General features: G+C 48.8%; 2 protein-coding genes across 2 annotated transcripts in view; one reads left to right on the top strand and one right to left on the bottom strand.

Moving 5' to 3' along the window:
- LOC143286481 (dimethylaniline monooxygenase [N-oxide-forming] 2-like) overlaps positions 1-2670 on the bottom strand; it is a 54833-nt gene extending 52163 nt beyond the window's left edge. The window contains exon 1 of the mRNA XM_076594058.1: positions 2543-2670. The gene's annotated coding sequence lies outside the window, so the exon portion shown is untranslated. The remainder of the gene's footprint in view (positions 1-2542) is intronic.
- LOC143286304 (uncharacterized) lies at positions 1559-5716 on the top strand. Its single transcript, XM_076593842.1, has 3 exons — positions 1559-2000; positions 4427-4603; positions 5703-5716. The coding sequence occupies exons 1-3, from the start codon at positions 1559-1561 to the stop codon at positions 5714-5716; spliced, it is 633 nt and encodes a 210-aa protein (XP_076449957.1).
- Positions 5717-13074: the final 7358 nt, after the last annotated feature.

Here is a 13074-nt window from a genome sequence, read left to right on the forward strand (position 1 = left end):
TGAAGGCCTTAGAACGTTCTAGGAAGTCGTAGAGAGGGCTGAACGCTTTGCGGAAGCTAGAAGGGGGACCAAGGTCTTCAAGACCAGTGCAGGTTCTCTAGGTGGGGGACCAAGTCTTCGCCCATGCCGAAGCGTGGGAACCTGAGCTATTCTCAGCATCCGTTGGCTGAGTAATCACCGCGTTCAGTTGTTCCGCCACGTGGCAGCATGGCGTCTGCTCCTAAGTCGGCCACTGCACCGGGTAAGGGGGGCAATCTGTTTTTTTATTGTGGCGAGGGGAGACACTACAAGCGCGACTGTCCAAAGTTAAAGAGAGACAGGGGGCAACAAGCGGCAGTCGGCCACACACACGAGCGCTTTAGCAACTGTACCTGTGTTCAGCCCTGAACAAGGTGACCAAGGAGGGATTGGGCCTACCTGTTGTGTTTCTCAGCCTTGTAGAGGATCGGATAGTCGATTCTATTCGAGACTCTGGCGCTACATGCACTTTCGTTAACGAGTGTGGTACCTCCCGACGGCGAGAAAGGAGGAACGTGTCAGGTGACTGGAGTTGAAAAGTCCTTCAACGCTGTCCGTCCTTATGTTAAGGTACAGGTTGCTACACCGTACTTTAAAGGAGCTGTGTGGGCTGTGGCACTCCGGAATCCTGCATATACACTGCTCATTGGTAACAACGTGCTTTTCGCAGACGGTACACGACAGGGGGTGTCGACGCAGCTACCCAGGGAGGTGCTGGCAGCAGTAACCACACGAGCGATGGCAAGGGATCAGGCGCCCGTCTTACAGCCTACTCAGGGACCGGTGACAGACGCGGTAGCTCTCCACACGGATAGGGAGACCGTCGTCTTCAGGCCAGAGACCCCACCCTGCAGCAACTGAGACAAGCGACAACGCCCAATATCAACACAGGACGGGAGGGGAAGGCATCTTACACAATGCACGGCAGTCTCTTGTTCCGTGTGTTCCACAAGAACGGGGAGCACCTCGAGCAACTGGTGGTGCCTCTGGGCCTCAGACGCACTGTTCTCTCCCTGGGACATGACATACCCATGGCGGGGTATTTGGGAGTTCGGCGGACGCAGGAACGAGCGTGGCAACACTTCTACTGGCCTGGGATGTGCAAGGATGTCCGCCAGTACTGTCGGTCATGTGATGTATGTCAGCGTACTTCTCCGCGTGGCAAGAACCAGCGTGTGCCGTTAGGTACTGTCCCTCTTGTGTCAGAGCCCTTCCAGAAAGTGGGAGTGGACATCGTAGGTCCAATCACTCCAGCCTCTGCGCGGGGCAATCGTTACATTCTGGTGGTCGTTGATTACGCCACGCGTTACCCAGAAGCCGTTGCGTTGAAGGGAATCGACTCTGTCACAGTTGCGGACGCACTGTGGCAGATGTAGACCCGAGTGGGAGTACCCGCGGAGGTATTCACAGAGGTACCCAGTTCACAAGTGACGTGATAGCTCAGGTAAACCGGTTGTTGGGGATCCATGGCAGAACTACGACTCCGTACCATGCACAGGCAAACGGTCTTGTCGAGCGTTTCAACGCCACCCTGAAGAAAATGATCCAACGCCTCTGTATCGAGAATCCCAAGGATTGGGATCTGTTCATTCCGGCCGTCCTGTTTGCGTTCAGGGAAGTGCCACAGGAGTCCCTGCGGTTTTCTCCCTTTGAGCTTCTGTATGGCTGCACGGTCAGGAGGCCCATTGCTCTTTTGCACCAGCTGTGGACCAAAGAAGCGTCATCGCCTCCAGAAACCCTCACGGAGGTAGAGTACGTGGTGGATCTGCGCAATCGGCTGGAAGAGACCTGCAGGCTGGCACGAGAGAACCTGCAGCAAGCAGCCACCAAGTACAAGCGACAGTATGATAAAAAAGCCCGTGAGCGATGGTTTGAGGCAGGAGACGAAGTCTTGCTGCTCTTGCCAGAGAAAAAGAACAAGCTCCAAATTGCTTGGCAGGGCCCCTACAGGGTGATAGAGCGGGTGGGCAACTGGGATTACCGTATCGCAGTCAAAGGAACCCCACAACTCTATCATGCCAATCTACTGAAGCGGTACACCCGGAGAGAGGAGTGTTCCAATGCGAGCATACGCATACGCACACACACTCATTCATTCACTCACTCACTCACTCACTCACTCGCACGCAACACACACACACACACACACACACACACACACACACACTCACACACACTGATACACGCACACGTGCATGCAAACACACATACGCGCGCGCATTCACGCACGCACACATGTACACATATGGACCTCGCCGAGTACATTTACAGCCCTGCCAGCTATCTAGGCCTAGGGCCTGAGGCACAACTGAATGACACAGGTACCAGCTGGAGTGTGTGTGTGTGTGTGTGTGTGTGTGTGTGTGTGTCACTGTATGTGCGTGTGTGTGCGCGCACCCACAGACTCACGCACACACGCACGCGTGCACACACACACATACACACAGAGTGCCACGCCCACACGACGCACACAAACACACAGCATGCGCGCACAAACGGAACGAACAGGGGGAACAAAACTTACGAAATCAGTTCCGCAAACACCGGTAGTCAACTTGGAACCAACGCACTGGACACAGCCCCAATATTGACACTGCCGGACGACGGTTCTGACCACGATGTTTCTCTGTAAAATCGTTTCGGTCGTTCTCTCGCTAATGGCAAGCAGACCAAAAAGGCTGAAGCCAAAACAAATGACGTCGCCGACCCCGGCAGCACACTAAACCCAGCCCTCTCCCTGAAAAGGAGGGCGAACCAGTTGTATGTACATTCACACCCGGTGGTGGCGGTGGTGGTGGTGGTGGATACCTGGGCTGTTTGTTTGGGGTGGGAGGTAGGGGGGAGGAGGGAGGGTGGGGGGTAGCTAAGTGGTGGGGACGGACACAGATACAGGTGAACCAATGTAATGCTCCCCGGTGTAATTATGCCCCTGTGAATTCTACCCCCACCCCCTCCACTCCACTTCCCCTTCTCCTCTCTCCAACCGGCTGGGATATAAGTACGCTGTTATTTTTATTGTGTGAAACAGCTGCTGCAGGAAGGTGTTGCGTGGGGAGGGGTGTGTGTGTGTAGGGGTGGGGTTGGGGGTGGGGGTGGGGATTTGTGGGGATATATATATATTTATCCCTTTGCATTGAAACTGTACGTAGAGTGCGTGTGTGAAGAGAGAGAGAGGGGGAGGAAGACATGGAAAGAGACAGAGAGAGAAACAGACAGACAGACAAGAAGATTGACAGTTTCTGTGGGCCGTGTGAGGAAAATTAGTAAAGGGTTGCTTGATGTCGCGCCACGAGGCGTGCAGTCGCATAATGATCACCTCCACCCTTGTGGCTGACTGTAGATGCAGTTCTTGTTAGTCAGGGCAATTACCGAGCCAGCATGACCATTGATTTGTTCATCTTTATGTAGCGTGTCTTGGTCAGAACTGGCGGAGCCTAACCTTCACCAGATGGGATTTTACATGTAACTTGTTGGGTTTATTCTCCACATTCAGCAGGTAGCATTGGGTTACTTGGTCAAAGTAGCCAAAGAGAACCTATGACCTGACGTTTGTGGTTACTCTGACTTGAGTTGTTTTATGATCATGGTCTAACGTCAACATATGTGCAGACCTCTAGTGCCTGAACTCCTTTCTTGTGTATATGCAAGCAGAAGATCAAATACACACGTTAAAGATCCTTTAATCCATGTCAGCATTCGGTGGGCTACGGAAACAAGAACATACCCAGCATGCACACCCCCGAAAACGGAGTATGAGTGCCTACATGTCGGAGTAAATAAACAATACGGTAGTACACGTAAAATGTCAATGTCTGTATGAGTGCATGTGTGCGTGACTGAACCTGATTAAATGACACAGGAGCCGAATGATGAGCGCCCAATGGCAGACAGTCGGCTCTACCCAGGTAGACTGCTTGTTGTGCAAATGTTTGTAAAGTGCTTTGAGCTTGGTGTCCGACCGAGGATAGGCGTTATAAAAGTATCCATATCATTCCTTCATTCCTTCATAATACTTAAAATAAACACAAGAGGCACGTCCTACACTTACGCACATACACACACGCGTGCGCGCGCGCGCGCGCACACACACACACACACACACACACACACGCACACACGCACACGCATATTGCAGGGAAACAACAGAAAGTGCGAGAAAACTGAGGGCTCCCAGACTTCTTCGTACATTTCAACAAAATGAGGGAACAAAATAAGCACGGAGCTGATTAAAGACCCTGTAGCGTCGGTAGCGTAAGCGGCACTGACTTGAAGTTGTGTACCTTGTGAAAGGGGAGAGTTACTACTCTTTACTGTTTGTTAAAGACCTTGTGTTTTAAGTGTGTGTGTTTGCATCAATTTCAGGTTGTCAGTTAAATGCTGACATACCATGTGTTTTAACACAACACAGAAAGTGATGAGAAGACCTCGGAAACCTATGATGGGGTCATTCTGTGTCAGGGATTCTTTACTGTACCCTTTATCCCGGACACTCCTGGTTTGGATGAGGGGTACCAAGGACGTGTCAGCCACGCCAACAGCTACAGAGATCCCCAGCCTTACAAGGGCAGGACGGTTCTGGTTGTGGGTAAAAAAAAAAAAGAAAATAAAGAAAATAACACACATACCTGTGTGTGTGTGTGTGTGTGTGTGTGTGTGTGTGTGTGTGTGTGTGTGTTTTATAGAATGTTGGTAGCTACAATCCAGCGTAACTTAACATATTTGTTTATATGTTAGCTGTTGTGAAACGTTTCCATTTTTACTTATTTATCTTCGCCAGATTGCAGTCAGAACTAAAGAGCTCCAGCTCTCTCTCTCTCTTTTTGTGGTGTCACTGTCTCTGCATTTGTCTGTCTGTCTTTCTCTCTGTCTGTCTGTCTGTATGTATGTCATTCTGTCTTTGTGGTCTCTCTGCCTTTGTCTTCTCTTTCTCTCCGTCTGTCTGTCTTTCTCTCTCTCCTTGTGGTCTCTCTGTCTCTTCCTTTGTCTCTCTGTCTCTCTTTCTAACTGTCCTTTCAAAACTATCGTTTCGGAATAGAATGACGATTTAAGGCTGCATGTTTCGGACACTAAAATATAAAGCAGAGGTCATCACCAATTTCATTCATATTACAATCTCTGCATACTCTTGTCTTCTCTCAACAAACCATATCGTCGACCTTTTTTCTCTTTAAAACTTATTGTTCCAACAAGAAATTTCATGAAAACAAAGGCATACCTATCTGGTAGTTATGTCATAAACTTCCCTTTGCAAAGGTAAAGATTGCAAAGTTCTGCGATTCTCAAACACATTCATAACCAGCTTATGATTATATTATTTTGTGTACCAAGTCACATTGAGCTTGCAGCTCATATAAAAAAGAAAATGCATAACTTTATACATATGACAAGAAAATTTGCATAGAACTGTATTGATTGATTTCGACCACATTTTATCCATTCTTACTTTAATTTTCGTAGCTAAAGGAAGCTTCACTATTTCACCATACACAAATGACTTCATTGTGCTCCAGTGTAAACTGAAAATGCATTTATGAATTCTAAGTTGCGATACTTAAAATAATGCTAATATTTTTTACTTTAACGACGCTAACTACTTCGCCACAACGGCTGGTGTGTTTGTTCTTTCAGGCAACGCCTTCACAGCAGGTGATGTGGCATGTGACGTTGCACATGTGGCCAAACAGGTAATCCTGAATAAAGGTGTTAGGCATGAACATTTAATATACTTTTAAATGGTGGTGTGTGTCCATCGAGATCGATGATGACCATCGTTGTCATCCAGCTGGGGGATGGGGGGAGGGTGGTGGGGGGGGGATGCTCATGAATCTATTTGTGAGTGCGCAGATGGCTGAATAGTCCAATCTGCGCACGAAATGTTCGCTGACAGTTGGGGCAGACAAAGACAGGCATATCATTGTCAGGGAGCTTGTTTGCCCGTGACTTTCTGGCCTGCCTCTTCTGAACAGCTGCAGCAGTCCTGTTGGCCTCGCACAACTTGGCACCTTTGTGCACAGCAGTGCGCCATTTGTCACGGTCCGCTGCAGATTCCTCCCAGGAGTCAGGGTTGATATCAAACGCTTTCAGAGAGACTTTCAGAGTATCTCTGAAGCGCTTCTTCTGACCTCCGTGTGATCTCTTCCCTTGTTGCAGCTCGCCATAGAAGAGCCTTTTGGGCAGCCGATGGTCTGGCATGCGCGCCACGTGTCCAGCCCAGCGAAGCTGGGACTGCATCAGGATGGTGAAGATGCTGGGAAGGGTGGCTTTTGCAAGCACCTCCGTGTCTGGGGTCCTGTCTTGCCACTTGATGTTCAGTAGCTTCCTTAGGCATGTTGTGTGGAAGTGGTTCAGCTTCTTGGCATGTCGTTGGTACACTGTCCAAGTTTCGCAGGCGTACAGTAGTGTGGGGAGAACTACTGCTCTGTACACCTTTAGTTTGGTCTCAAGACCAATGCCTCTTCTGTTCCAGACATTCGCATAGAGTCTACCAAACGTTGCGCTTGCTCTTGCAATTCTGACGTTCACTTCATCGTCAATGGTCGCATTTTGTGACAGTGTGCTGCCAAGGTATGTGAACCGCTCCACCACACTGAGTCTCTGACCGTTGACTGTGATGTTGGGCTCAACGTGGGGTTTCCCTGGGGCTGGCTGATGGAGAACTTCAGTTTTCCTCGTGCTGACGGTAAGGCCGAAGTTCCTGCTGGCAGTGGCAAATTTGTCCACACTGAGTTGCATGTCAGCTTCAGATCCAGCATTGAGGGCACAATCATCAGCAAAGAAAAAGTCTCTGATGATGTCTGTCATGACCTTCGTTTTTGCTTGAAGCCTTCTGAGGTTAAACAGCTTGCCATCTGTTCGGTACTTTAGGCCAATTCCAACATCGCCATCTCTGAAGGCATCAGTAAGCATTGCAGAGAACATGAGGCTGAACAGTGTTGGAGCCAGGACGCAGCCTTGCTTGACACCATTTGTGACAGGAAAAGGAGCAGATGTTTCACCATTGTCCTGGACTCGAGCCTGCATGCCTTCATGGAATTGGCTGACCAAGGAAATAAATTTCCGAGGGCATCCGTACTTGGCCATGATCTTCCACAGTCCCTCTCTACTCACGGTGTCGAAGGCTTTAGTGAGGTCAACATAGGTGGAGAACAGAGCAGCATTTTGCTCCTGACATTTCTCTTGCAGCTGCCTTGCAGCAAACACCATGTCGGTGGTTCCGCGCTCTTTCCGGAATCCACATTGGCTCTCAGGCAAATGACCTTGGTCAAGGTGTGCTGTGAGGCGGTTTAGTATGATCCTGGCAAGTATCTTGCCTGCGATAGAGAGCAAGGAAATGCCCCGATGGTTATCACAGGCTTGCCGGTTCCCCTTTCGCTTGTACAGGTGAATGATAGATGCATCTTTGAAATCCTGGGGGATCGTCTCTTCTTTCCACATGAGTGAGTACAGCTGATGGAGCTTCTCAGTCAGCACAGTGCCTCCATCCTTGTAGACCTCTGCTGGTATGGAGTCTGAGCCAGGTGCTTTGCCACTGGATAGCAGACGGATTGCTTTCTGGGTCTCAAGAAGTGTTGGCGGATCGTCCAGTGCTTCGTTGATGGGGACTTGTGGGAGCCGGTCTATGGCTTCATCATTTATGGAGGAAGGGCGATTTAAGACACTGTTGAAGTGCTCAGCCCAGCGTTCGAGAATTTTCTCCTTCTCGGTGATCAAGGTATTCCCATCTGCACTGAGGAGGGGGGATGATCCTGAGGATGTGGGACCGTAGACTTCTTTTAAGGCATCATAGAACCTCTTCATATCGTGCCTGTCAGCATATCCCTGGATCTCATCGGCTTTGTCGCTCAACCACTTATCCTGCATCTGACGTAACTTTTGCTGAACAGTCCTGCGGATGGCATTGTACGCATCCTTATTTGATGTGGACTTTGAGTTGCTCAGGTGGGCTTGATGCAGACGGCGTTTCTCATCCAGAAGCTGCTTGATTTCATCACAGTTTTCATCAAACCAGTCTTTGTGCTTTCTGGTCATGGGTCCCAGGGTCTCTGAAGCTGTACTATAGATCAACTCGCGCAGGGTCCTCCAGTCAGACTCCACATTCTGGTTGTCCAGAGAGGCGGATTCCAAACGATCTTCCAGCAGCTCCACAAAGGTCTGTTTGATGGTGATGTTTTTCAGCTTAGCAATGTTGAGCCGTTGTGGAGCCTTCTGGCCTTGGGGGCGTCTCTTGGGCTGGATTCGAATATTCAGCTTCGAGACTACAAGCCGATGGTCTGTCCAACACTCGGCGCCGCACATGGTCTTTGTCACACGTACATCTTGCCTATCCCTTTTCCTGACGATGACGTAATCGATGAGATGCCAATGCTTTGAGCGAGGGTGCATCCATGACGTCCTGTTACGGGTAGGGAGGCAGAAAACTGTGTTGGTTATCAGCAGTTCGTGCTCTGCACAGGTCTGAAGCAAAAGCAATCCATTTGGGTTACAGTGGCCCACACCATGCTTTCCAATCACTCCATCCCAGGAGATGTAGTCAGAGCCAACTCTAGCATTGAAGTCCCCAAGAATGATGAGCTTGTCTGCTTTAGGGATAGCAGCAATGACAGAGTGAAGGTCCTCGTAGAACTTCGCCTTCACTTCATCCGGGTTGGTCATGGTTGGGGCGTAGGCACTGACAATGGTGAGGTGCTTCTGGCCAGATGCCAGTGGGAGTTTCATGGTCATAAGCCTATCGTTGACTCCCTTTGGGATTCCTGCTAGCTTGCTGACAAGTGCTGTTTTTACTGCAAAACCAACGCCAGCCTCACGTCGCTCTTCGCTTCCTCGTCCACTCCAGAAGAAGGTGTAACCAGATCCCCGTTCACAGAGCTCGCCTTCGCCTGCAAGCCGAGTCTCACTCAAGGCTGCGATGTCGATGTTGTATCTGGCGAGTTCGGATGCAACTAGTGCCGTTCTCCTTTGGGGTCTGTCCACATTATCTCTGTCCAGGAGAGTCCTTATGTTCCAAGCACCAATGGTGAGAGGAACGATCCTTGTTTTTTTCTTTTATTTCTCTTTGTTTCGACCGCTGATGTAGGGTCCCCGCCAGCCGCGGTATGCTGGCCAGGGCGATATGGAGCAGGCAATTTTTAGGGCACCTTTTCTAGCCCCTTCCTCATGCCAGGGAGGTGAGCAGTGCATTCCTAAAGAGGGCTGCTCAGACGCTCAGACGGCTGCCGAGCTCCATCGCTGCTCCTGTCGATGAAGAACGACCCTATGGCCTGAACCGCCTGCGTGCAGGTCTGCGGCTGCGACTGCCAGTGTACCCACACCTGTCGTTTCGTCGCTCGCCTGTCGCCACAGGACTTGGGGGTGATGAAATGATGAAGGGTGAAAGGTCAGTATGGATGACTGATGACTTGCGCGATGAGTTTGTTTAAAGTGAAGAGGAGTTGCGCAACGTCGACCTCACTCTCTCGTCCGGGTCCACCAATTTCCAGTGGCAAGACTAAGTCGAGACGACTGGAGGATGAGCACGGATGCAGTGGATGACCAAGATATCCTTTCGGTGTCTCATCTTGCTCTCTGCACTCCACAGTGCGTTGCTGTAACCGCCTTCCTCTCCGTTGAACCGATAGGTTTCTTCCGCAGATTCTACCGGATCCAGACTTCGCATGCATGGGTAGACACACCCCGGGGGCCAACTGCGTGTGGCATGCACACAGCACGGTGGAGCTAGATGGCCGTCGGTGGCTCTCCTGAGCCGACGCCCTTTTATGGATCTCGTTTTTAATTCCATAAGGGTGTCTAGCCACCTGCCTCACCAGTCCCGGAAGGGAGCGGTGAGAGTGCCGGTTTAGTCGCCGGCAATCCGACCCTGAACAGGTTGTACTGGATTTCAGGTTACCAGTAGCAGATCTAGTGACCTGACCTGACCTTCTGCACTTTTAAATATATATATAATGTATATATTGTTTCATGCCTAAAAAACTCGTACATTTCTATGGCATTCCCCCACCCTATTGAAGACTGTAGTAATCAGATTTCACAGACTGTTGTCTTCCGTTCTGTGGGTTATGGAAACAAGTATATACCCAGCATGCACACCCCCAAAAATGGAGTATGGCTGCCTTCATGGTTGGGTAAAAAACGGTCATTCACGTAAAAGCCCACTTTAGTGCATTCGAGTGAACGTGGGAGTTCCATGCAGCCCACGAACGAAGAAGTTGCCTCCCTTGCATTGCAAGCTTTCAGGTTGGGGCTGCTATCCCTGAGCTAAAACATTGAATGGAAAGTACTGATCTCACAATGATCTTGGTCCCTAATTCCTTAACGTCCATTCAGTTTCATGACCTGCACTCATGGAGCCCTCAGTTTCTATTTCTGCTCCATGTTAACTTCCCAGGTGTAGACGTCAGGCGGCTCGAAATACAGTCAGCAGTCGAGGAAATCTTTAGCTCAGTGTCGTCTGTCAGGTAATGGTTTTCGTGCCCCTCCCAGAAGTGTATAATTAGAGTGTGTAGAAAAAAATGTTGTTTTTGTCTGTTTTATTTGTGCCAAATTTAGCGCCTGCGGACAGAGTATTTCCGGATAACAGTATAAATTTGCTCACGCTTGCCACAATATCACACACACACACACACACACACACACACACACACACACACACACATTTGCTGAATTTAAAAAAAACCACCTTGTAATTGTGTGTATCGGTATGCCTCCTTGCATATTCCTGCGTTCGCCTCTCTCTCTCTCTCTTTTGTGCAAGAAATCTTTTTTGTTCAGATGTGGATAAAGTGCATGAATTTGTTTTATTTTGTTTTATCATGTTATGATGAAAATTATGTCAGGTCAATTGCGAGATTCATTACAGAAGCATGAAAAATAAGACGACGATTTCTTAAGCATAACTACGATAATGAATTGGAAGGTTGATCTGGGTGCTGATTTGTTCTCGAAGGAAAGCAGAGAAGAAATAACGCTGCGAGTGGATGGTCCAGACTCTTTGTATTTATCAAACATTTTTTTCTTTTCCATGTCTTTCCGTATGTGTGGTGATAGTGCTGTAAGTCTTTTTCTTTCCACTGTCTTCTCTTATTTGATTGACAATTTGATTATTAAGGGGACTGTAATATGTTGGCGCCGAAGACTAAAGATTGTTGTTATCTCCCTTGTCCAAAGACCATTCAATTTTTCGTGGTAATGAACTCTCTCTCTCTCTCTCTCTCTCTCTCTCTCTCTCTCTCTCTCTCTGTCAATCCATATCTCTGTTTCTCTTTCTCTGTCTCTCTCTCCTTCCTCCCCCTCTCTCTCTTGCCTCTCTATCAGTTTCTCAATGTGTCTGTCTCTGTTACTCTGTCTCTCTGTCAGATTCTGTATCTCTGTCTCTCTGTCTTTGTCTGTCTGTCTCTCACCCTCTCTCTCTCTCTCTCGCGAAAGTCCGGAACAAACAGAAAGGTCTGCTGTCACTGAGAAAAGAAATGAGGGACAACAACAAGAGGGCAGTAATCAGACACGACAAGCTTCGGACTGATGATGGCGTGTTCACATTTGATCTGAAGAAAAACGAAATCGTGAAACTTGGCAGCGACACGCCTCACTTTCAAGGCGGAAGATTTCCATCCGTTCCCCGGGGAGATAGCAAAGACGCAGCCAAGGCAGCATCGTCAGGGAAGAAAGATGGGTCTTGCATCTCCGACACAAGGTGCGGCCACTCGAGCTCTACAGAGGACAACACAACAGCAGACCAACTCACGACCCAGGACCAGGCGGACAACAGGCTGTACTCAACCGTGGTGAGGCAGGGCAGCCGTAGCGGACAGAGAGGACCGCACCGACAGCCGTCGTCACGACCAGGGACCGACCGCAGTGACGCCCGGGCCCCACGAGGTAGAGGGGGATTCCGAGTCCAGCCCCCCTCACTGCAGCGCAACAGGCAGAAGTCATCGGTCTCTCACTCCAGGGGGAGTCAGGGCAGTGAGGGTGGTTCCAGTCAGTCAGCATCACAGCAATAGGGAAGTGGCCGGTGCTCACAGACAGACCGTGAAGGCAGGAGGCTAAAGGTGGGAACATGGAACGTGGAGGGGTTGCTTCAGCGTCTTGACTCTTTTGATTTTGTTGACTTCCTTAAAACTTTTGACATTTTCTGCCTCACTGAAACTTTTGTAGATTTTAATTTTCAATCAGATAAATTTTCTGACTACATTTGTGTGACTTCTTTTGCAAGAAAATTAACTCAAAGGGGAAGAAAATCAGGCGGTGTAGTAGTGGGATATAAAAATGAACTGAGGGAGCAGATCAAAGTAATGGAATTAGAGTATGATAATCTGATTTGTCTACAGTTAGACAGGACTGTCTTAGGCACACTCAAAGATATATTTTTCATTGGAACCTACGTACCACCTAGTGATTCGAGTGTGTATAATTTGTTACAACATGGCTACGGAATTGAACCTCTGGAACACTGTATCAATACTCTGTATGAAACATTTGAAGATTTCTACGTATTCATTTGTTGTGATCTGAACGCACGAACAGCCAGTCTGAATGGTTTGCCTGAAGTAGGTTTTGACCCACTATATCAAGAAGATGAAGTGTATGTGACACGAAGCTCACAAGACTTAACAGTGAATCTGTTTGGATCACAACTGATTGAGTTGTGTAACATGTTCCATTGCTCTGTTATAAATGGAATGTGTGATAAAGGTTTTGATGATGGGTGTACATATATCTGCAGTACGGGAAGTAGTGTCATCGACTACTTCGTTACGTCAAATGAGTTGCTTGATTTGGTTCTATCCTTTGAGATAATCGATAGGGTTGATTCTACCCATTTACCAATTTCAGTTATGCTGGGCAATGATAACACTAATGTAAGTATGGATAGTAGGGAAGATAGGCAAGGTATCTGGAGAGAAAAGCTGTGCTGGACAAGGGAGAAGGAAGGGGAGTTCTTAGCTAACTTTTCTTCTCCACAGTCAGAAGCGGATCTTTGCCATGCTTTCGAAGAGATTGAGGGAGATACTGAATCAGCTTTGACCAAATTTGTTGACTGCCTTCTTAATGCTGCCAGTTGTA

This window comes from Babylonia areolata, chromosome 10 (assembly GCF_041734735.1).
Source record: "Babylonia areolata isolate BAREFJ2019XMU chromosome 10, ASM4173473v1, whole genome shotgun sequence".
Lineage (NCBI taxonomy): Eukaryota > Metazoa > Mollusca > Gastropoda > Neogastropoda > Buccinidae > Babylonia > Babylonia areolata.

Excerpts from the sequence above, each read along its gene's own strand:
- LOC143286304 (XM_076593842.1), top strand. The coding sequence starts at position 1,559 with ATGATCCAACGCCTCTGTATCGAGAATCCCAAGGATTGGGATCTGTTC. Across the intron at positions 2,001-4,426 it reads GGTGGGCAACTGGGATTACC|AAAGTGATGAGAAGACCTCG; the intron begins GTATCGCAGTCA and ends AACACAACACAG.